This window comes from Scyliorhinus torazame, chromosome 14, assembly GCF_047496885.1.
Source record: "Scyliorhinus torazame isolate Kashiwa2021f chromosome 14, sScyTor2.1, whole genome shotgun sequence".
In the NCBI taxonomy this organism is placed as follows: domain Eukaryota; kingdom Metazoa; phylum Chordata; class Chondrichthyes; order Carcharhiniformes; family Scyliorhinidae; genus Scyliorhinus; species Scyliorhinus torazame.
In genome coordinates this window covers 35,770,446-35,796,112 of record NC_092720.1, presented here as the reverse complement: position 1 = coordinate 35,796,112, position 25,667 = coordinate 35,770,446, and the positions used below count along the sequence as shown (strand labels likewise).

Genomic DNA, 25,667 nt, shown 5'->3' with positions numbered 1-25,667 from the left:
CCGTCTCGTCGCGAGTTGGTGGCGCGCGTAGACCTGGTTAACGGGCCGAACGTAGATGCCCTCCAGCAATGCGAGCGCTGTCGGGAAATCCTCTGCGTCTTCTATGAGAGGGGAAATTTCCGGGCTTACCCTCGAATGCAGGACCTGCATTTTCTGGTCTTCTGTGATCCGGTCGGGGGCCGTTCGGAGGTAGCCTTCAAAGCATGCTTGCCAGTATTTAAATACTGCTGCCGAGTTCGCTGCATGGGGGCTGATCCGCAGGCATTCCGGGGCGATCCGGAGCACCATAGTCTTTTAAGCTCGCTTAATAAATTGTAGCGCACAATGACTTACGAGAGAGACGAGAAGTGATGAAGTTGATTCAGGCTTTATTAAGCGAGACTTGTCCCCAGCAGCTCAGCAACAGAATGAAGCTGCGGGGAGAAGCTCGGGTTCTTATACTCCGCCTTCAGGGCGGAGCCAGGAGTCGGCAGCCAACCAGGACTCGGGATCTGTCAGCCAATAGCATCACGGCTTCACAGTCCCACATGACCCCTAATACATACCACCACAAAGACCATGGCGAAGGCGGAAGAAAAAGGGTGCCCCCACAGCACAGGCCCGCCCGCCGATTGGTGGGCCCCAATCGCGGGCCAGGCCAACGTGGGTGCACCCCCCGGGGCCAGATCGCCCCCCCCAGGACCCTGGTGCCCGCCCGCGCCGCCTTGTCCCGCCGTTCATAAGGTGGTTTAATCCACGCCGGCTGGAGAGGGTTGACAGCGGCGGGACTTCGGCCCTTCGCGGGCCGTAGAATCGTCGGGGGTGGGCCCGCTGACCGGCGCGATTCCCGCCGACCGGCGCGGCGCGATTCCCGCCCCCGCCGAATCTCTGGTGGCGGAGAATTTGGGACACAGCGGGGGCGGGATTCGCACCGGTGGGGGGTCGGAGAATCGCGCCCCTCGTTCCTCACGTCGTCTGTTTTCTCGCAGTGCACATTGTGCAGTTGCGTGCCATATGGTTGAATAAGTCACTATCACTGAATCCCTGAATTAAAATAAGAATGATGATTTGGACAAGTTAGATATTATGAGTAAAGTAAAAGAATGGAAACATTTATTCGAATGTGAAACTTTGAGCTTTACAAAGTAAATGTCAATGCAAATTAATATGCGCCCATTTTATTCTAGCAGGTAATAACAGCAGTACTTTGGAATTTTAAAAGCAGGCTGATTTTTTTTGTTGCATCGGATCTGGTGGCACCTATGTCTCGTTGCTACTTTTCCAGTCCTAAATTGCACACTGATGACTAAATTTGCTTTTAAGCCTAAATGTGAATTTTAAACTGCTCAAGCTTCAATCTTTCAGAGCATGGTGCCATCCTGACCCTATTACACTACAGTACTGTAATCACTGCCTGAAGATATTTGTGCATTAATGCAGCCATTTCCATGCACAATATTGATGCACTTTCATTACACCGATAACTTCTCACATTACGCATACTAATGGCAGCCATTATTGGCAGATAAACCATTTCATTGGGAATATACTGCAAATAAATTTTGATTAGTTTATTCGTCCAACTAATTGATTTTAATTAGTTTTAATTAGTTTAATTATCTTCTGCATTTATTTATGCATTTGTAAATTATCTTTGTTTTTATACTGCAGGCTGGAACAAATGGTTATATGGCTCCTGAGATCTTAAAAGAGGAAAAGTACACATACTCTGTGGATTGGTTTGCTCTCGGATGCAGTGTTTATGAAATGATTGCTGGCCGAACACCTTTTAAGGATTATAAAGAAAAGGTCAGTAAAGATGAAGTAAAAAGAAGAACGCTGGAAGATGAAGAAAAATACGAACACCCTAAATTCACAGAAGAGTCTAAAGACATTTGCAAACTGTTTTTGGCAAAGAACGCAGAAGAACGTTTAGGCTGCAGGTAAAGATCTTGAATACATGGGCGGCACGGTAGCACAGTGGTAAGCACTGTTGCTTCACAGCGTCAGGGTCCCAGGTTCGATTCCCGGTTTTGGTCACTGTCAGTGCGGATTCTGCACATTCTCCTCGTGTCCGCGTGGGTTTCCTCCGGATGCTCCGGTTTCCTCCCACAAGTCCTGAATGACGTGCTGTTAGGTAATCTGGACATTCTGAATTCTCCCTCCGTGTACCCGAACAGGCGCTGGAATATGGCGACTAGGGGCTTTTCACAGTAACTTCATTGCAGTGTTAATGTTAGTCTACTTGTGACAATAAAGATTATTATTATTATTATTACATAAATGAGCACTATGCCACACACTCTGAAATATAATTAATACTAGAAATAAGGCATGTATCCATTTACTGTAGCCAGGTGAATAAGAGTACATTCCGCTGTGTCCATCTGCAGCAATAACTCCAATGTTACATAATGTCATTCCTTTCCATCAAAACACTCTTTTATAAACCAGTTGGGTGGGAGGGGTGGGTCTGCTCTGGAAGGTGGAGGGATCTGCTCTGGGAGTTCGGGGGGGGGGGGGGGGTGATATCAGGGGTGGGGGAATCCCATATTGGGGAGGGGGATTAGTCAGGGGGTGGAGCCTCTGCAGTGAGCGGCTTGTTTCCATTCTGCGCTTGGTCTGGGTGTTTAAAATACTTTCACTACGGTTGGAAGTGCTTTTATTTCTTCTAACTTTTTCAGAGTAACTACTGGTGAAAAACTAGCAGAATCATCAAAAGTTAGTGATTTAAAACGCTTTGTTGGATGGTTAGCAGCTCAGCGCAGTTGTCCAGGAAAGGTTAGAGCTTCTGGTGATGTGCTAGGTAAACCCTTACCTAGGAACTTCAGAGAGAGAGATTCCCCAGCGCATCTTTGGGGATACCCCCAAATCCGACACTGAGGGCCAAAGAAGTCATAGGTTGTAATATAAACAGGAAACGCTCAGCGGGTTTGGCAGCATTTATGGAGAAAGAGCAGTTTTAATATTTAACTTCTGTGACCTTTCATGAGAACTGAGGGGAAGAAAGGGAAGATCCGTGATAGGATGGAAGACGGGGAAGATTAATTGCTAAAATATTTCATGATGTTGGGCAAAGGGGAGTGGTAATAGAAACAAATAATTTGTCTCGCAAAAGTGTAAATGGCAGGATTACGAATAGCAGCTGGCCAAAAGCAAAGGGAATAAGAGAAAAAAACAGGTAAAAGGACCAAAGCAGCAAAGCAGGGAAAACAAAATGGGTGCAGTGGATATGTTCCAAATTTGTTGAACTCAATGCTGAGTCCAGAAGGTTGTAACGTGCCCAGACAAAAGATGAGGTGTTGTTCCTCAAGCTTGTGTTGAGCGTCATTGGAACACTGCAACAGGCCACTGTCATAATGAGAATAAGATGACGAATTAAAATGGCAAGCAACTGGAAGCGCAGGGGTACAGTGCAGACTGACCGTTGGTGCTTCACAAAGCAGTCACCCAAGACGGAATCAAATCAGGCCCACAGGAGTAGATTGGGAAGTAGGGGGTGCCGATAGAATCGATTAGAGAGGCAAGAGTTGAGTCTCCATTACTGTCCTAATTTCCATGATTCAGTCAGGAGGCAGGGAAGGTCAAGGACTTTCCCACCCTGAAGCCAACCAAGTAGTCAATTAAGTGTCAGTTAAGGACCTCATCCCGTAGCTTCTGGCAGAAGGGGAGGAAGCCTGATGTCAAGTGGTGAGATGACCCAGTGGAAGCTTGCAAACTCCTTGCGAGCTTGGGGGGACCTGATCGGGCACCCTCTGGCCCATTGAATGCCCCCCCATCCCCCGGCAACTATCAGTACCAAGGGAAGTTACATGTTTCCTATGATAAGATTCTAATAACTTCCCTACAAGTTAAAAAAAATAATTTCCAGGATCTGGCTTTCACTGACAAAACCAGCATCTATTGCCCATCCTCTTGGGAATGTGGTGGTGAGCCTACTTCATGAACTGCTGCTGCACAATGCTATTAAAAAGATAGTTCAAGCATTTTGGCCCATCAGCAAAGAGGGAATGAGTGATGTTAAACTGACAGGTCTGTAGTTCCTCGGCAAACACCACCCCCTTCCTTTCTTAAACAATTCAGCGACATTTGCGATGCTCTCAACCAAACACACACATCTCTCATCTAAAGCTTTGGAAAATGATGACTAATTAATGTACAATTTACCATCTTATTAATTTAATACACCAGCGTGGAAACCATTGGGTCCTGGAGATTTGTCAATCTTAAGTCCCGTTATTTATATTAGGTTCAATAAGTTCATCCCCTGTGATTTATTTTTAGGTTTTTGGCATTGCTGGCATGCAGTCCCCTTCCTCCATTGGGAAAACAGATACTATGTATTCATTTATCCAGTTTGCCATTTCCTTATTTTCTTATAGGAACTTTAGTCAACAACTTTAGTCTTTAACGAGTCCCCATGTGTCCTACCTATCTTTTCTTCAGTGATTAACACTGTTGCTTCACAGCGGCCGGATCCCAGGTTCGATCCCTGGCTTGGGTCACTGTCTGTGCGGAGTCTGCGCGTTCTCACTGTGTCTGCGTGGGTTTCCTCCAGGTGCTCCAGTTTCCTCCCACAAGTCCTGAAAAATGTGCTCATTAGGTGAACTGGACATTCTGAATTCTCCCTCTGTGTACCCGAACAGGTGCCGGAGTGTGGCGACAAGGGGATTTTCACAGTAACCTAATTGCAATGTTAATGTAAGCCTACTTGTGACTTATTAATAATAATAAAGATTATTAGATTATTACATATGTTTGTAAAAGTTTCTGCTGTTTAGATTTGATAGCCACTTTGCATCTCATATTACATTCTTCGTGTTCCCTTTTTAATAGCTTGCAAAGTTCGCTGGATTTTTCCTTTACCTTGTCAGTACATGTGGAGCTCAGATCCTCCTTCTTGCCACTAATGCCTCTGTCAATCCGCCAGCCAGGTTTATTCCCTGAAGTCAGTACATAGGAAAAAAGGGCCTTGATTTTCTCAACTCTTTTTATATGGGTCTCGGCTGTGGGCTTAAAAAGTAAAGATGCAGATATTCATCTGCAGCAGTGTTCCTTCCTATAGCTGGCAGGGATCCCAGCAGAACCCCAAATGTACCTTGACCCAGGGAAATTCAGCAGCATCACAAACCCACTTTACTTCCCCTGTATTTCAGCATTCATCAGATTCAAATTAATGATACTCAGTTTGGCTTACAAATTTACAATTTTCTAGAATAAAAAAGAAAATGCTGGACAATCTCAGCAGGTCTCACAGCATCTGTGGAGAGAGAACGGAGCTAATGTTGAGTCAAAGCTTTGACAAAAAGTCATCCAGACTCAAAACGTTAGTTCCCCTTCTCTCTCCACAGATGTTGTCAGACCTGCTGAGATTGTGCAGCATTTTCTGCTTTTTTCAGATTCCAGCATCTGCAGTAATTTGGTTTTACGATTTGCTAGTTTTGCCAAAAATTGCAACGACTTCTGTGCATCACCTTTTGGAATTTTATTTCAAAAGGAAATTGGATGGGCACTTGGAGGAAATGAACTTAAAAATAATTAGTGTCACAAGTAGGCTTACATTAACGCTGCAATGAAGTTACTGTGAAAATCCCCAAGTCGCCACATTCCGGCGCCTGTTCGGGTACAATGAGGGAGAATTCAGAATGTCCAATCCACCTAACCTGCACATCTTTAGACAGTGGGATGAAATCGGGGCACCCAGAGGAAACCCATGCAAACACAGGAAGAACGTGCAGACTCGTCACAGACAGTGACTCAAGCCGGGAATCGAACCTGGGTCTCTGCCGCTGTGAAGCAACAGTGCTAACCACTGTGCTACCGTACTGCCCCTTGCAGGGTTATGGAAATCGAACAGGGGAGTCAGACTGACTGGATTGCTCTGTGGGGAGCTGGCAGGTACTCAGTGGGTCGAATGGCCTACTACTGTAAATGATCCCTGAATTCTGTTTTCTGGTATTTAGAGGAACAGATTAGGGGCCATTTAACCCCTTGAGCCTGTTCTGCCATACAATGAGATCACGGCTACTCTGTGAACTAACTCCACCTTATTCAACAATTTAAAAAGCTTTGTCAGATCAAGGGGATAAAATTCACCTTTGTCAATAGCAACAAATAATTTATAGTTGAACCCACTCCAAGCTACACTTGAATTTCTTTTCAATGGATAATAGTCTCCCAGTTTGCTATCATGAAAGATTGCATTTAATGCTTCATATGTTGTTACAATGTCAGTTACACGTACATAGGTTCTACTATATAAAATAGACAATTACTGAGTACAGATTGCTAAATGGTCCCTTGTTTATGTCCTTGTAACATGACTCTCACAAGACAAACACTTATTCCGTTTTCAACCAGGTTTCATGGCTGCAATCCCCTTCATACAAGGCACAGTCATTGCAGATTGCAAAGAGAAATACCTAATTCTATTTTTTTCCCTCTACGTGGGACTGTTAGATAATTATGCAAACTGACAGTATGTTTTCATGCATTTCTCCTGGAACATTCCTGTAATATCTGAAGTAATTAATTTGACTGGAACGTTATGTATGATGAATCGGAACTTCGAGTACTCAATGATGCACAAAATGAAAAGTGTATCCATTAACGTGGTTTTCATTTGGCATATCTTTTCCAGATTTTCTTTTGTAATTCTGGAATAAATGATGGGTGTGAAGATTTAACGCATCTGGGGCGGGATTCTCCGACCCCCCTGCTGGGTTGGAGAATCGCCGGTGGGCGGCGTGAATCCCGCCCCTGGCTGCTGCCGAATTCTCTGGACCCCCAAAAATCCCATCGACGTGAATCGCGCCGCCCGCCTTGGAGAATGGCGAGGACTGGGGAGACGCAATGGGCCCCGGGGCCGCCAGAATTCTCCGGGCTGGATGGGGCGAGTGCTGGGGAGCGGAGGGGGGGGGGGGGAGACAAGTGCCGGGGAGGAGAGGGTGCGTCCTGGGGAGGGGGGGGCCAGTGCCAGGGAGGAGAGGGCAAGTGCCGGGGAGGAGAGGGCGAGTGCCGTGGAGGAGAGGGCGAGTGCCGGGGAGGGGGGGGCGCATGCTGGGGGAGGGCATGTGCTGGGGAGGGGGGGGGCGAGTGCTAGGGAGGAGGGGGTCAAGTGCCAGGGAGGGGGGGGGGCGAGTGCTGGGGTGGAGAGGGCAGATGCTGGGGAGGGGGGGTGGGGGGGTTTGGGGAGGTTGCCCGCCTGGCCAGGTGCCAGCTTCCAACAGTCTTGACCATGCAGCCCATGGCACCTGGCTGCAGGAGGGGGGGGTTATGGGCAATGATGATATGTCGCCTATTCCCCCACCCCCACCCCCTGAAGGCCATTATGTTTGGTCATTACCCAGCGATGTTGGCCGCCGTGGCGGGAACCGCACTTCTACAGGTTGCCCTGGGGGAGCAGGAGCGTGCCAGGGGAGGCGGCGGAGGCTGCCGCAGAGGAGCATGCTGCAGGGAGGCAGGTGGCAGGAGCCCAGGCTGGAGGGCCGCCCACCCGACAGGATGAGGAGGAGGAGGAGGTGGTGGTGCCACGGCGACGGAGATGCCCGATGAGGCCCTGTGTGTACCGGCTCGTCGTATCAGTACCTCACGGACCCAGCATGCAGGAGGAGACTCCGGATGAGCCAGGAAACCGTCGCCCATATCTGCCACCTGATGGCACACCTGTCAACGCGTGGCACTGGGGGAGGACACCCTCTCCCCTTGGCCATCAAGGTTACGGTGGCCCTGAACCTTTATGCCATGGAGTCATTCCAGGCACCGAGTGGGGTCCTGTCCAGCATCTCGCAGGCATCTGTGCACCGGTGCATCCGTGCAGTGACAGGCGCCCTATATGCCATTGCGGACCGCTACATACAGTTCCCTGTGGACCGGGCCAGCCAGGATGCCCGGGCAGCGGGCTTCGCTGCCGTGGCCAGGATGCCCATGGTCCAGGGGCCGATCGATGGGATGCACGTCGCCTTGCGGCCACTTGCAGATAACAGGGCCGTGTTCACGAATAGGAAGGGGACCTATTCCATGAACATTCAGGTGGTCTGCGACCACCGCATGATGATCCTGCACATCTGCGCCCGGTACCCGGGCAGTGTACATGACTCATTCGTATTGGCACAGTCTTTCATCCCCACCATGTTCGACGGACGCCCCACCCCCTGCTGAGGGGTTGGTTGCTGGGCGACAGGGGTTACCCGTTGCGGTCATGGCTGATGACGCCAAAACGGAGGCCACAGACTGACGTGGAGAACCGCTACAACGATGCCCATGCAGCAACCAGGGGTGTGATAGAGAGGTGCTTTGGGCTGCTAAAGATGCACTTCTGGACCGCTCTGGAGGGGCCCTCCAGTACCCGTCAGATAGGGTCGGCCGCATCGTTGTGGTCTGCTGCGTCCTGCACAACATAGCCCCGCAGAGGGGCGATGTGCTGCAGGCAGAGGAGGGGGAAGGGGAGGAGCAACAAGACGAGGCGCAGACCTCCCCAGATGAGGAGGATGGGGGCAATGGAGAGGACAGATGGGCTGGACATGGACGGGAGGCTGCCCACCATTATTGGCTGGGCCGGGCACGAGACAAGCTGATAGCCACCCGGTTCATGGACTAGGGGGGCGTGGGAATCGCCGTGTATGGGCACAGACTGCACACCAGCCTACCACCCTCACCCCACCCACCCAACAGCCTACCACCCTCACCCCACCCACCCACCAGCCTACCACCCTCATCCCACTCCATTGCACATCCACCTGCGGCACAACGGGCCGGGCTCACACGGTCGCCGGTGGAAGCGTGTCTATTGCAGGCTACGGAGGATGATGACAACCGGCTCTGCGATGAGCTCTGGGCTATACACCGTTGGACAATATCTGACCCATGGCCACAGTACCACCCTCCACCCGGACCGTCCCTGCATGCGACCGTGACACTGCAGCACAGGGTCCCGTCGTCTGCCCGGGGGGATGGCGAGGGCGACCCTGGAGGAGGGGGGGCACACTCATCTGAGGCCGACGTTCTATCACCCCTCACACACAACTGGCGCTCACCTCACACCACACCCCCGCACGCATCGGACAGAGCACAAAGGCAGCTTCTGTAGGTGTGAAAGTGATTTCAATAACAAACAGTTAATACACGTGCCCTAGCCCCTATACCCAACTTCCTCAGTGTCTAATTTTTTGGCCTTACGGGCCCTTTGACTATATCTAGGTGGTTCCCCAGACTGTACAGCAGAACTGGAGGTGGACTCCTGTGATTCCTGCCATGTGACCCCTTTGGCGGCCGTTTCCTGGGGCGAGCCGACCTAGATGGGCCAGGCTGCGGCTCGGGCAACTGGGATGGCGGAACCACCAGATGCACCTGGGATGGAAGGGGGGGAGTCCGAGGTGTCGCGGTGTTCCGGGGCCTCCCCTACAGGGGGACCCGGAACGGGCCCCAGCACCCCCTCCTCCCTCGGGGTGCCCGATGGCCCCCGGGCCTCTACATGGGTCGGGATGCCAACGGACCGAGCATCCAAGGCCCACCCGACACCTGGCGCTGCCAGTCCTGGAGGCCCGTCCTGGTATCAATAAGGGTCTGCAAGTTTGCAGCCATGGAGCTCAGGGAGTTGGCCATCCCTGTCTGTGTCTGGGCGACGCCGGCCAGCACTTGGGCAATGGCTTCGATGCCCTCAGTGATGGCCTGCAGAGACTGGCCCACGGCCTGCTGGGACTGCGTCATGGCCTGCTGAGACTGGGCCATGGCGTTGAGCGCCTCTGCAATCTGCTGCTGGCTCTGGCTCATGGCTGTCTGTGAGAGGGCAGACATGTCCTGGGCCACGGCCGCCGCCCGCACGGAATGCCCCAGGCCTTGCATACTGCGACCCATGTCTGACACCGTCGCACCCCTTGCCTCCACCGTGAACGCCACCCGTGCGGTTTCGGCCTGGGTGGCACGCATGACCGGCACCACTCCCTGCTCCTGCACGCGGGTGGACTCCTCCACCTGCATCTGCAGCTGCCGCAAGTTGGCCGTCACCCCCTTCGATCGTCCTTTGGTCCGTGACTGCATCGGGTCTATGGGTGGGTGGGGTAACTCCAGGAATCTGGGACCCGCCTGGGCAGCAGATGTTCGCTTGGGCTGGGCTGCCCTCTGACCACCCGGCCCCTCGGCTGCTCCTGCCTCCACCTGCTGTACCGGGACGGCTGTGTTGTGCACACCAGTTAGTGTCCCAGATGCCTCATCGCTAAAGTGCCCAACCGAGGTGAGTGTCTCTGCAATGGTGGAGCATGTAGGAGATGGCAGTGGCGTAATGGCGTGCTCCTCATCCGACCCGAAGTCCAGGGTCCCCTGGAGTGGTGTGTGTGGGTGTTGTGTGCGTCAGTGTCCTGTGCGTCGGTGTCCTGGGTGGGTGTGTCCTGGGTAGGTGTGTCCTGGGTAGGTGTGTCCTGGGTAGGTGTGTCCTGGGTATGTGTGTCCTGGGTAGGTGTGTCCTGGGTCGGCTGTGACGGGGGCCTGTTCCTGTGGCTGCCCACCTCATCGTGGGTCTGACCCGCCGGCGTCGCCGCACCCACACTAGATGGGGGCGTCGTCTCCCTGGTGCTCTGGGTCTGTCCCTGGCTCGTGGCCGCCCTGGATCATCCTAGGGGTGTCGTATGCCTGATGGGCCGGGTCTGCCCCTGGCTGCCCTGCATTGTCCTGGGGGTGACCTCCATCGGCGGGGATGGGTGGGTCGACGTTTGGTCCTGCAATACACAAAACAGCATGCATGGTTAGACACGCAGATGGGGATAGGGGGCAGGGGGGGATATGGTGGAAGGGGAATATGGGTGATAAGAACATAAGAACATAAGAACTAGGAGCAGGAGTAGGCCATTTGGCCCCTCGAGCCTGCTCCGCCATTCAATGAGATCATGGCTGATCTTTTGTGGACTCAGCTCCACTTTCCGGCCCGAACACAATAACCCTTAATCCCTTTATTCTTCAAAAAAACTAACTATCTTTATATTGAAAACATTTAATGAAGGAGTCTCTACTGCTTCACTGGGCAAGGAATTCCATAGATTCACAACCCTTTGGGTGAAGAGGTTGCTCCTAAACTCAGTCCTAAATCTACTTCCCCTTATTTTGAGGCTATGCCCCCTAGTTCTGCTTTCACCCACCAGTGGAAACAACCTGCCCCATCTATCCCATCTATTCCCTTCATAATTGTATATGTTTCTATAAGATCACCCCGCATCCTTCTAAATTCCAATAAGTACAGTCCCAGTCTACTCAACCTCTCCTCGTAATCCAACCCCCTCAGCTCTGGGATTAACCTTGCGAATCTCCTCCAGCGCCAGTACGTCCTTTCTCAGGTAAGGAGACCAAAACTGATCACAATACTCCAGGTGTGGCCTCAATAACACCTTATACAATTGCAGCAGAACCTCCCTAGTCTTAAACTCCATCCCTCTAGCAATGAAGGACAAATTTCCATTTGCCTTCTTAATCACCTGTTGCACCTGTAAACCAATTTTTTGCAACTCATGCATTAGCACACCCAGGTCTCTCTGCACAGCAGCATGTTTTAATATTTTATCATTTAAATAATAATAGTTTTTGCTGTTATTCCTACCAAAATGGATAACCTCACATTTGTCAACATTGTATTCCATCTGCCAGACCCTAGCCCATTCACTTAACCTATCCAAATCCCTCTGCAGACTTCCAGTATCCTCTGCACTTTTTGCTTTACCACTCATCTTAGTGTCATCTGCCAACTTGGACACATTGCCCTTGGTCCCCAACTCCAAATCATCTATGTAAATTGTGAACAATTGTGGGCCCAACACTGATCCCTGAGGGACACCACTAGCTACTGATTGCCAACCAGAGAAACACCCATCAATCCCCACTCTTTGCTTTCTATTAATTAACCAATCCTCTATCCATGCTACTACTTTCCCCTTAATGCCATGCATCTTTATCTTATGTAACAACCTTTTGTGTGGCACCTTGTCAAAGGCTTTCTGGAAATCCAGATATACCACATCCATTGGCTCCCCGTTATCTACCACACTGGTAATGTCCTCAAAAAATTCCACTAAATTAGTTTGGCACGACCTGCCCTTTATGAACCCATGCTGCGTCTGCCCAATGGGGCAATTTCCATCCAGATGCCTCGCTATTTCTTCCTTGATGATAGATTCCAGCATCTTCCCTACTACCGAAGTTAAGCTCACTGGCCTATAATTACCCGCTTTCTGCCTACCTCCTTATTTAAACAGTGGTGTGACGTTTGCTAATTTCCAATCCACCGGGACCACCCTAGAGTCCAGTGAATTTTGGTAAATTATCACTAGTGCATTTGCAATTTCCCTAGCCATCTCTTTTAGCACTCTGGGATGCATTCCATCAGGGCCAGGAGACTTGTCTACCTTTAGCTAGGATATGGGGGAAGGGGTATATGGAGGAAGGGGGATAAGGATGATATGGGGGAGGGGAATATGGGGGAAGGGGGAAAGGGGGGCAGGCAGTGGGGGGTCTCACTTGGTGGTGCGCGCCCGACCTCTGCATCCGCAACCTCCCGGTCCTCGGGTCCGCCTGCACATTCCAGGGCCCTCTCCTCATGGATGGTGAGTGGCCGCAGTTCAGGTGGACCCCCTCTGGTCCTCTCGCGCTCCCGGCTGTTGTGAGCGCGCTTCTCCTGTGGGGGGGGCGGGAGGATGGCAGGGATAAAGGGCAACAGTGTTAGGTAGACATATACATGTGGACCAGCGGTTGTGTGTATGTTGGCAGAGGTTCACAACCTATTCTGCCACTGCAGCCTGCATGGGTGGGTGCAGCCATATCGGTTGCACCTAGGGCTGTGCTGCCCATCAGAGGTGGCGGGGGGGGGGGGGTACTCACCCTGGCTGCCCTGACAAGGTCTTTGATCTTCTTATGACAATGGACACCTGTCCTTGCTGTCACGGCCACGGCGCTGACGGCCTCTGCTACCTCCCTCCACAGGTGCCAGCTGAGGCGTGGTGCGACCCTGCGGCCGTGTCCGGGGTACAGGGCCTTCCTCCTCTGCTCCACTGCCTCCAGGAACGCCTCGATATCCCGCTCCTGGAATCTCGGCGTTGCGCGGCGGGCGGCCATTTTGATGGGTCTCCGACGCTGGGGGGAGCGTCTTTTGTGCTGCGATGTGGGGGGGGGGGCCATCTTTTGTGCTGTGACACGGGGGCCGTCCTTTGTGCTGCGACGCCACGCGGCGTCACTGACGGCTTGCACGTCCATGACAGGTGACGCCGTCGCTAATGGTGTCACGCCGCTGATAGCCCATTCCCGGCCGGAGAATTTGCGACGTTCCGGGGGGTCCAACGCCGGAGTCATTCGCACTGTTCTTACCGCCAGGTTCGGCCCATCGTGCCAATTCACGGAGAATCCCGCCCCAGATCTCTCTGTGAATTACAGCTTCCTTCTTACTCAGTCAAGTCTCCAAATTCTTCTTTATCATTGTCACAAGTAAGCTTACATTTACACTGCAATGAAGTTACTGTGAAAATCCCCTAGTCGCCACATTCCAGCGCCTGTTCTGGTACACTGAGGGAGATTTCAGAATGTCCATTTCACCTAATAGCCCGTCTGTCTGGATTTGTTGGAAGAAACCGGAGCACCCAGAGGAAACCCACGCAGACACGGGGAGAACGTGCAGATTCCGCACAGACAGTGAACCAAGCCGGGAATCGAACCTGGGACCCTGGCGCTGTGAAGCAACAGTGCTAATCACTGTGCTACCGTGACAGGGCATCAGGCATCAAGGCTTCTTTTCTCTAAAACTGACCAAGTGATATATGATTCATACAACATCTGAACAATAATAACAGCTAAAAACTTAGGTTATTCACATGTATTTTCTCCCATGTTTTCATTTTAGGAGAGAAAACGATGACCCTAGAAATCACCCTTTCTTCAAATCAATCAACATTCAACGATTAGAAGCTGGACTCATTGATCCTTCCTTTGTGCCAGACCCTTCTACAGTGTACTGTAAGGACCTTGGAGACATTGCTGACTTCTCTGAGATCAAAGGCATTGAAATCACTGGCCAGGATAAACAGTTCTACAAGACGTTTTCCACAGGTGCGGTCACCATCCCTTGGCAGGAAGAAATTATCGAATGTGGCCTATTTGATGAACTCAATGACTCCACGAGGAGAGAGTCAAAGATAGGTGGAATGGTAAATGGCTCTGGGGAGGGGAAATCGGGTGTATGTACAATTCTGTGACATTTCCTTACTTTCCTGCACCTCACCCGTCTCCAGGCCACCAGGAAGTTGTGATCCGAATTTGCTTCTGTCTCTGACTAAGACACAGTAAATAGATAGTTTCCAATCAGCAACAGTAAAAGTAATGTGTAGTAATTAAACACCCCACTGGACTTTTAGGAATAGTGGAAACATATATACCTGACAGTATAGTTGCAATGAAAAAATTATTTTTCTAAAAACTGGCATCAAATATTGTTGTAGTCACCAAATAAACTGCAGGGAGCAAATGACAAGAAACATCGAGCAAAGCTGGACATGTACAGATATACTTTTGTCTTTCTGAGCATGCATGTTGCCAATTCCTGTGATAGATAAAGAAATCTGACAGAAAAAAAATCAGATTTGGGCAAAATTCAGTTCTGAATTTGGTTTGGTTCCCATTCCTGCATTGAGTATGGGTGAGATGTACAGAAAACAACTTAATTCCTTTGAGAAATCTTCCACTCTCCAATAGATTACATGGTAGTGATTGACAAAAGTAGTTTGTTGCAGAACATAGAGTAAAATCGGTTGTCGTGGCTAGGATTTAACTTTTTTCCAAATGAAAATATAGTACTTCAAGTGGCAAATTGGGAGTGCAGATGTGATGCATTTCTGGGTTGTAAAAAAAAAGTAGTGGACTTAATGGGCCATAACTTCCTGGTTCCCCGGTGTTGCATTTAGAGGGTACACCAATGATGCTCTGGGGTTTCACTCTAGGAAGTTCCCATGTAAGGGTTTACCCGGTAATTGCCCAGGAATGTTAATTTCCTCTGGACAATTCCACTGGGCTGGGAATCCCACAGAAGTGATTTAAATCACTAACGTCAGATGATTCTGCCAGTTTTACCCTGATTGTTACTCTGAGAGTTAGAAGGAAAAAAACTTCTAAATCCAGAGTAAGTATTTAAAAAACACAGATCTGGTCTCGCTGCGGGACACCTCACACACACATGACCCCCCCAGGGTATCCCACGCACCATACCAACCTGACCGTCACCCGCCCTCCACCTCCCCGCTGAACCGACCCAATCTATCCTCCTCCCGGTCTGACCCAAGCCACCCCCGCCCCAACCCCCCCTGGTCCAACCCGATTCCTCTCTTCCACTCCTGCCCAATCTGACGTTTCCCCCCCCCCCCCCCCCTTCTTGTCCAACCCAACCCTCCTGCCCAGTCTGGCTGGCCCAATCCGAACCCCCTACCATAGCCCAGCCCAAACCACTCCCCGATCCAGCCCAATCTGACCCCCCCGGCCCGGACTGACCTGACACCCCCCTCCCACCCTGATCCGAGCCCCCACCCCAACTTCCCGGTCAGAACTGACTCCCCCAGGTCCAACCCCAGCTCCCTCCCAGTCTGACCTGAACTCCCTACCCCACACCCCACACTCATCTCCACCCTTGCCACCTCCCCATCTCTCTACCCCTCACCCTCTCCCGCCCGGGCTCTCCCTTCCTCCCTCCCCCCTTCCGGTCTCCCCCTTTATCTGATTCACACACCCGTGAAACTTAACTTCTCCATTTAAATCGGCCCTTTAAACATCACTTTTACGGCAGCTAGTGCCATGAACAGGGCGCGTTCTAGTCTTCCCTGTGCTGCAGTTACTCCTGGCTAATGCAGCCAGGGCTGTGCTTCGCTGCTTCTGTGAAGAAGGTTGGGCGAGACGTGGGTATTGGAATTTCAATGAAGGTAAGATCATCCAGAGTGGCAATCTGCCAGAGTGTGGCACTCTGAGGAGGCTCTGAAATCAGGAGTGGAGATTGCCAGTCTGAGGAAGCTATGGGCAATGTCATTGAGATGTGTATTTTAACATTTTTGTGCATTTGCTATTAAAATAGTGAGACAAAAAAGCAAGTATTGGAGTGCTTTTTGATTGTTGTGAGTGCTTTATTTTCTTAGTTACTGAATGGCGGTTGATCTTTGTCAATGATAGGAACATGCAAGATGCGAGGGGCTGGTTTAGCACAGTGGGTAAACAGCTGGCTTGTAACGCAGAACAATGCCAGCAGCGCGGGTTCAATTCCCGTACCGGCCTCCCCAAACAGGTGGCGGAATGTGGCGACTAGGGGCTTTTCACAGTAACTTCATTGAAGCCTACTTGTGACAATAAGCGATTATTATTATTATTAGATGGCTTTGCCCAGACAACGAGTGTGTAATATCTTCTACTAAAATAAGTGTATATGGTTTAGTTTCACCACAGCCACACCTGTGGTTGTTTTAAAATATTTAGTGGATAGCTCAGCTCTAACATTGTAGCAACAAGAGTAATACCAAATAATTTTAAAAATGTAAGTGATTTTATGAAATCGTGACCATACTTCGAAAAGAGACATTGGAACTTCCCCTCATTCTCAGCATACAGCAAGGGGCTCTGAAGTTAGGAGGGGAGATTGTGCTTCCAGGTTCTCTGCCATAATGCACGTCATGGATTGATGGAAGGATAAGCAAGAGCTTCATTTTCAGAGAAGAAGTCAATGCTTATTTCCATTTATTTCCACAATATGGCAGAATTCTCCCATTGCCTCACCAGCAAGTTCAGTGGTGATCGGGGGGAGAATTCAGCGGGAATTCAATCATTGTTTTCATGCCGATGTGAATTTCCCACGGGATCTTCTGCTGGTTTCCGCCATGGCAGATCAGGGAGACCACTGGAGACTGGCATGATACTGATTTGCATCCCGCTAATGGGATGCAGACAAAGGTTCGACTGGAATCTTCCACCCACGCTTGATTTTCCAGCAGGAAAACACACCAGTCAGAACACATCTGGAACAATGTGGTGTGTAGACGTTGGGACTCACCTGAGCTATGCCTGGGGCTGCCACCATGGTTCGGGATTGAAGCCTCCAGAAATCCTGGACCTCAGAAAACCACAGCAGTGGGTGAGGGTAGCATCTATGGGTGGATCTTCGAGTGTCATCGAGGAGATCCATCTTCCAGTCCCAGAGTATTCCTGACCTGACCTTTTTCAGGGGTCCATCTACTTTCTTCAACTGTGGGTCAGTGATCGACACCTTTTCAATATGCCACCCAGATATGATGGTGGGACTCATGCCATTATGCCTGCCCCACTGCTAAACTCCCAGGTACATAATTAATTAGGTCAGGGCTAGAAGAAGTGGCATGGTTTTCTGCCAGCCTCCAAAATGGGAAACACTCCTTGTTCCCACCCCAGCTTGGGCCTTAGCCCCAGACTGGAGAATGCCACACTAGGAACACACTCAATATTGCTGATATCATACAACCTGTAGATAAAGGGGAACCAGTAGATGTAATGCATTTGGATTTCCAAAAAGCATTCAATAGCATACCGCACAAAAGGCTACTAAATAAGAAAAGAGCCCATGTTGTTGGGGGAATTATATTAGCATGGATAGTAGGATTGGCTAACTAATAGAAGACTGACAGTTGGGATAAGAGGGGCATTTTTAGGATGGCAACCTTTAACTGGTGGAGCTATATATATCAATGACTTGGATAGGGAAGTGAGTGCACTATTGCCAGCTTTGCAGATGACACCAAAATATGTGGGAAGGCAAGTGGTGAATCTACAAAGAGATGTAGGCAGGCTAAGCGATTGGGTAAAAACTTGGCAGATGGAATATAATGCATGTTGGTAGGAAGAATAAAGGAGGTGAATATTATTTAAATGGAGGAAGACTGCAGAAAGCTGCAGCACAGAGGGCATAAATCACAAAAAGCTAGCATGCAAGTTCAGCAGGTATTTGGCAAGATAATAGAATGTTGGCTTTTATTTCAAAGGGAATGGAGTATAAAAACAGGGAAGTGTTAAAACTATATAAGGCACTAGTTAGATCACACCTGGAATACTGTGAACAGTTTTGGTCTTATCTGAGGAAAAAATACTGGCATTGGAGGCAGTCAAGAGAAGGTTCACTAGGGGGTTGATCCCTGGTATGGAGGGATTTTCTTATGAGGACAGGTTGAGTAGGTTGAGACTGTACTCCAACATTGGAGGTTAGAAGAATAAGAGACAACCTTATTGTGACATATAGGATTCTAGGGGACTTGACGGGGTAGGTGCTGAGAGGTTGTTTCCCCGTGTGGGAGAGTCCAGGACCAGAGGGCATAATTTGAGAGTAAGGGGTCACCCATTTAAGACAGAGATGAGAAGGAATTTCTTCTCTCAGAGGGTAGTGAATCAGTGAAATTCTTTACCACAGAGGACTATAGATGTTGGGTTATTAAGTATGTTCAAGGCTGAGTTCCAGGTCTGGGATTGAACCCGGGTCCTCAGCATCGTGAGGCAGCAGTGTTAACCACCGTGCCACCTCTATAGGTTCTCCAAGATGAGTATTCCTTTTTTATTAAATGTATTTTATTACAGATATGAATCAAAACAGGTTACAATCCATAAGCACTCCAGGAAACATGCTTCCCAGCAATCAACTATACTATCTGTACAATCTTTTCCCCTTTTTTCACCCTCCCCCCTCCCACCCCTGCGACGAACAGCTCCTCAAATACGGTCACAAACATCCCCCATCTTTTCTCAAATTCCACTGTGGAGCCCCTTAACTCATACTTTATCTTCTCTAACCGCAGGAAGTCGTACAGGTCACGCAACCAAGCCGCTAGCCCCGGTGGCGATACCGACCGCCACTCTAGTAGAATTCGCCGCCGTGCAGTCAGAGAGGCGGAGGCCATAACATTGGCCTTCCTCCTCTTCATGAGCTCCGGCTTCTCTGAAACCCCAAATATCGGCACCAGGATCTACTCCCATTTGGAAGCAAATGGACGTATTAGTGAGAGGCAGCATGGTTTTGTGAAAGGGAGGTCAGTGGATGTTGTCTATATGGACTTCAGTAAGGCCTTTGACAAGGTCCCTCATGGTAGACTAGTACAAAAGGTGAAGTCACACGGGATCAGGGGTGAGCTGGAAAGGTGGATACAGAACTGGCTAGGCCATAGAAGGCAGAGAGTAGCAATGGAAGGGTGCTTTTCTAATTGGAGGGCTGTGACTAGTGGTGTTCCGCAGGGATCAGTGCTGGTACCTTTGCTGTTTGTAGTATATATAAATGATGTGGAGGAAAATGTAACTGGTCTGATTAGTAAGTTTGCAGATGACACAAAGGTTGGTGGAATTGCGGATAGCGATGAGGACTGTCAGAGGATACAGCAGGATTTAGATTGTTTGGAGACTTGGGCGGAGAGATGGCAGATGGAGTTTAATCCGGAAAAATGTGAGGTGATGTATTTTGGAAGGTCTAATGCAGGTAGGGAATATACAGTCAAAGAGATACAATTTTGTATACAAAATTATGAGGGGCATAGACAGAGTGGATAGTCAGAGGCTTTTCCCCAGGGTAGAGGGGTCAATTACTAGGGGGCATAGGTTTAAGGTGAGAGGGGCAAAGTTTAGAGTAGATGTACGAGGCAAGTTTTTTACGCAGAGGGTAGTGGGTGCCTGGAACTCACTACCGGAGGAGGTAGTGGAGGCAGGGACGATAGGGACATTTAAGGGGCATCTTGACAAATATATGAATAGGATGGGAATAGAAGGATACGGACCCAGGAAGTGTAGAAGATTGTAGTTTAGTCGGGCAGTATGGTCGGCACGGGCTTGGAGGGCCGAAGGGCCTGTTCCTGTGCTGTACATTTCTTTGTTCTTTGTTTGTTTGTTAGATCTAGGAGTACAGGTCCACAGGTCACTGAAAGGGGCAACACAGGTGGAGATGGTAGTCAAGAAGGCATACGGCATGCTTGCCTTCATTGGCCGGGGCATTGAGTATAAGAATTGGCAAGTCATGTTGCAGCTGTATAGAACCTTAGTTAGGCCACACTTGGAGTATAGTGTTCAATTCTGGTCGCCACACTACCAGAAGGATGTAGAGGCTTTAGAGAGGGTGCAGAAGAGATTTACCAGAATGTTGCCTGGTATGGAGGGCATTAGCTATGAGGAGCGGTTGAATAAACTCGGTTTGTTCTCACTGGAACGACAGAGGTTGAGGGGCGACCTGATAGAGGTCTACAAAATTATGAGGGGCATAGACAGAGTGGATAGTCAGAGGCTTTTCCCCAGGGTAGAGTGGTCAATTACTAGGGGGCATAGGTTTAAGGTGCGAGGGGCAAGGTTTAGAGTAGATGTACGAGGCAAGTTTTTTACACAGCGGGTAGTGGATGCCTGGAACTCGCTACCGGAGGAGGTGGTGGAAGCATTTAAGATGGTGACATTTAAGAGGCATCTTGACAAATACATGAATAGGATGGGAATAGAGGGATACGGACCCAGGAAGTGTAGAAGATTGTAGTTTAGTCGGGCAGCATGGTCGGCACGGGCTTGGAGGGCCGAAGGGCCTGTTCCTGTGCTGTACTTTTCTTTGTTCTTTGTTCTTTGTTCAAAGGGCCCTGGTGCACCTCCTCCTCCACTATCCTGGCTAAGACTGCGAACACTCCCGCCCAGAAACTTCCCAATTTTTCACAACCCCATAACATGTGCGTGTGATTCGCTGGCCCCCACCCACACCTCTCACACTCATCTGCTACCCCCTGAAAGAACTCACTCATTCTCACCCGAGTCATATGCACCCTGTGCACCACCTTAAATTGTACCAGGCTCATCCTTGCACAGAAGGAGGTCCCGTTTACCATATGGTGTGCACTCCATACTCCCCAGTTGATCTCCGCTCCCAACTCCCTTCCCATTTCTCCTTGATCTTCACCTCCCGCTCACCTTCCTGCTCCCACACCAGCCAAAGATAAGTATTCCATCCACCCAGTGCATCAACAGCTCTCTCCACATCTTCAACGTGCCATGACTCAGTATACCTTCATGTAGATTGTCTGAAACAGCAAATAAACCGCTAAGTGTCTCATTTCCAATAATTATTAATGGAGTATCCAACACCATAAACACTCTGGAAGCAGCTAAATTTCATTGCAACCCGAAATGTATTTCCCTATTATAAAATACACATGTGCCTAGTCCGTTATTCCAAAAATGCTTTCTCTCTTTTCAAGGCAATTGCTCAGAGGCAGAAGCAAAAGAGAGAGAGCTGTCTGTTTTTGTGTCTGTGAGAGGTGTTTAGTATCTGGTTAGCCATTTACCTTTGTGAACCGAGTCTTTGTCTACTGGGTCCAACATTTTCACAGCAGCCGTCTGGGATAGTTTGATCCTTCATACCACATCTGTACTCATTGTAAGGAGTTGGAAGGAGCGCCAGATGTGCTGTTATTCTAAGAAACAACACCATCATTCTTGCCCATTTCAGCCAAGTCCCTGCTTCTGGTCACCATGATGTGGCCGCTTACCAATGTAATCATGAAAGCTCTATCTTATAGATCTCTCCATCTGATTCTACTCCTGTTGGAGTAAGTCCAACCTGTGGTGATATGCATCACTGTATATACACAAGGGGTTAATGTAAATACACTACAACTAAGTAACCACTAGAGGGAGCACCAGAGATGTCATGACATGCAGACATATAGCCGATGGGTCATTACAACAGGACACAACCAATGGGTAATCAGGACACCCAGAAGGTGGCATTACCACAAGGGGGCACTTCACAACCCATATAGAAGGACAGGGCACACATGCTCTGCCTCTTTCCACAGACAGACATCTAGAGAGTACATCAGGGGTGATCAACAGCATCACACCCAGCACATGGCTTAGAGCAGGCTGGTAAAGATAGACTGAGTTACTACAGCTAGATTAGCAGAGAGTCGAACTCATTTAAGAACTGTGTTAATAGTTCAATAAACAAGTTGGACTCATTTCATAGGCTGGAGCTTCCTTTGTCAAACCATACATCAAGGAAGCAGCTTATGCTACACGAAGCAGCATAACACAACATGGTACCAGGCGTGCCTGTTACATCTATTTAGTTAAATTCAGCAAGATCCGTGACAACCAGCAACCGAACCCAGGCACGATGATCGAGATTCCGGTTCCTAATCCACTCAGGTACTACGGCAATCTCAGTGCCAACTGGCGTTCATTCAAGCAAAAATTTCAGCTTTACATGGAAGCATCCGACCTACATGGCGTGGCCGATGCTGAGAAGATTGCTCTTCTACTCACCATTGCGGGTGAACATGCAACAGAGACTTTCCGCTCCCTTAAATACTCCAAAGGGCAGGACAGAACGCGATTCCAGACAGTCCTGGACAAATTTGAAAGCTACTGCGAGGTAAACACAAAAGAAATCGGTAAAATTGGCGGCAATACTCACCACAAGGCAGAGGTAGGGTTGCAACTGAAGCAAACGGCAATTTTGATTGGCAGCCATCTTGCGCGTATCCAGCCAGCCCAGTCCGCACATGCGCAGTTCCCGGGAAGATGCGAACCAGCAAAACAGTGTTTTGCGCATGCGCAGTTGTGAAGAGCGCACAGTAAAGGAAAACCGATTTGCGCATGTGCATTCCATTCCAACGCTTTACGTCACGAGCGTCATGGCGTCAGAGTCCCCAGGCCACGCCCACGTAAAGGCAAAATGTTCGAAAATTACAAAGAAAAGTTTCAAAGCCGCAAAACACCAATCTTTCACCTCGAAAGACAGAACAATGCCTGAACTTCTACCAGTAGTTGCAATCAACCTCCGCAGAACCCTGCAACAAGCAGTTAGCACCGACCAAAGAGATGATTTGGTTCTTGAAGACTACTAGTCACACGATGATTTCTTCCTTGGACACAGAGAGCGCAATGACAATACCGAAACACAAGAAGATAATTGGTTTATCGAAGAATACTACTCAGACATGGCTGAGTTATTCGGATATGATGATCATACAAGCATCAGCGCCACGGTTGAAAAGCTCAAAACGACTCTACTCATGGTAGATGAATCCAATACCATGATGCCATGGCAGATCGTCGATACGTTGGATGACAGCAACCTGTCAAATACCCATGAAGAAGACAAAGCCCACAGAAAGCGGCCTGATGCCACACGAAAAGTAGTCCACGCACCACGAAGAGTCCCCGACTCCACACAGAGGGTGGTCCGCGCACCACGAAAAGTCCCTGACTCCAAACAGAGAGCGATGAAAGACTCCACAGTGAGACCACTGCACGACTCCACACAGAAAGCGATGAAAGACTCCACAGCAAGACCACGTTGAGAGCGCACAGCTCGATTCCACAGCGAGACCACTGCACGACTCCACACAGGGAACGATGCCAGACTCCACAGAGAGAGCGATACAAGCCTCCACAGCGAGCTCGTTGACAGACTCCACAATGGGACTAACTTAAGACTCCAAAGTGCAGTCCATGCATGAACAAGACTATGAAGGTCTATCCACCTTATCTGAGCAACCAGCAGCAGATGATGCAAGTCTGCGATGCTCACGTGAACAATAGAAAGACTATGACAGTCTACCCAGATTACTTGAGCCACCAGAAGAAGACTCTGACAGTCTACCCAGCTCATCTCACCAATAAGAAGACACTGCAGGTCTACCCACTGTATGTGAAACAAGTGACGAAGGCATCACAATCCCCATACAAGATGTGCAACATCACAGCGAGACTGACAGATCTCAGCTCATATGCACAGAGGCACTCGACAATCCAAGTGAAACTACTCGTGAGTCCAGTGCGACCACGTCAATTGAAACCTCATCCACTCGAGCCTCTCCACAAGAAAATGAAATCTTGAACATTTTGACTCCAGACGAGGAGCATCAAGAAACCGAAGATGATTCAAGTGAACCGGACATGACTCCAGACGCAGAGCACCGAGGAATCAAAGACGAAATGCTCAATGAAACAGCAGATGCCACAAAGGACACTGACACAAGTAACTTTGTGAAGGACTCAAATTCTCCACTCGGAATGGTCATTGAGTGCAACAAACACAACAACAAAACCTACAAAAACAACAACACAGCCAACAACAAGAAGCGTACCAAAGGCACCAACGTCAACCACAAGCACAACAAAAAGAACAACAATAGAACAACGACTTGTACGACATGGTACAACTCTGCACATGAAGGACAATGTGACAGCACAGCTCAAGACAATGGCAAGAGTGCAGACATACCATGGCATGACACCGAATCTCACCAATTCATGTTTGCTCCACTACAAACAAGCAAACCAGCTTTCAGGAAAGATGACATACAGAGTCTCTACCACAAGCATAGAAAAAAAAAAAAGAGTCCAAATCAGACAACGAAGTGAATCGACCATTCGAACACCTCATGATCACAGGAACACTGACGGCGATCACAAGAAAATGACAGCATCAACATCACCACTTCAACAACAAATCAGCAAGCCACTCGACCGTACCAATTCCTAAAGTTTGGACTCATAAATGTTAATTGGTATTGTATAATCATCACTATCATCACAACTTGTACATGTCATCATTTATCTACCCTTTTTGTACAATTTTCTTTATGGAAGTACAGAAAATGTGTAACATGAAAAAAGGGGGATGTGGTGATATGCATCACTGTATATACACAAGGGGTTAATGTAAATACACTACAACTAAGTAACCACTAGAGGGAGCACAAGAGATGTCATGACATGCAGACATACAGCCAATGGGTCATTACAACAGGACATAATCAATGGGTAATCAGGACACCCAGAGGTGGCATTACCACAAGGGGGCACTTCACAACCCATATAAAAGGGCAGGGCACACATGCTCTGCCTCTTTCAACAGACAGACATCTAGAGAGTACATCAGGGTTGATCAACAGCATCACATCCAGCACGTGGCTTAGAACAGGCTGGTAAAGATAGACTGAGTTACTACAGCTAGATTAGCAGAGAGTTGAACTCATTTAAGAACTGTGTTAATAGTTCAATAAACAAGTTGAACTCATTTCATAGTCTGGAGCTTCCTTTGTCAAACCATACATCAAGGAAGCAGCTTATGCGACACGAAGCAGCATAACACAACACAATCTGTGGTGGATTCAAGATTGAGTTTGATGACTTTGAGGTTCAATTGTAGAACTTTATTTAGAAGATGTTAACACTACAGGCTGCGGCGTTAGACCTCAATTTCTTCTGTCTTGGATGGTCTTAGCAAATCGAATGATGTTGACGTTTAACCATTAGCAATGCCAGAGAAGCTTTGAGTTGGTAATGGCGTAGTATTTCTGTATGCGAGCAGGAATTGACTTAAATGTTTTGACAATGAATCTTGTTCTCTGGTTACGTTTCACAAATCTTTCATTGTCTGTAGAAAACGTCTGCCAGCCCATTTTGGCAGGGTGATAAGGAGCAGACGGATGTGTTGAAGTCCGTTCCCCTTCAAGTAATATGTGAACTCTGAGATATGAACTTCAGTCCATTATTGCTCACCAGTTGCTCAGGGTAACCGAATCTGCTGAAAATTTCACCCAATCTCTCAGCTGTTTTTTCCAATGATGTTAACTTTGTGATGGCAACTTCAGGCCATTTTGAATGAGCATCGACTAGAATGAGAAACATCAAACACTCCGGCA

The 25,667-nt window shown here is 49.0% G+C and overlaps 1 protein-coding gene across 1 annotated transcript in view; it reads left to right on the top strand.

Annotated features, from left to right (window-relative positions):
- LOC140389634 (rhodopsin kinase grk7-a-like) overlaps positions 1-15,356 on the top strand; it is a 41,258-nt gene extending 25,902 nt beyond the window's left edge. Inside the window, exons 4-5 of the mRNA XM_072473926.1 lie at positions 1,651-1,922; positions 13,850-15,356. Coding sequence (XP_072330027.1) covers positions 1,651-1,922; positions 13,850-14,201 — 624 coding nt within the window. The 3' untranslated portion in view covers positions 14,202-15,356. The remainder of the gene's footprint in view (positions 1-1,650; positions 1,923-13,849) is intronic.
- The last annotated feature ends 10,311 nt before the right edge of the window (positions 15,357-25,667 follow it).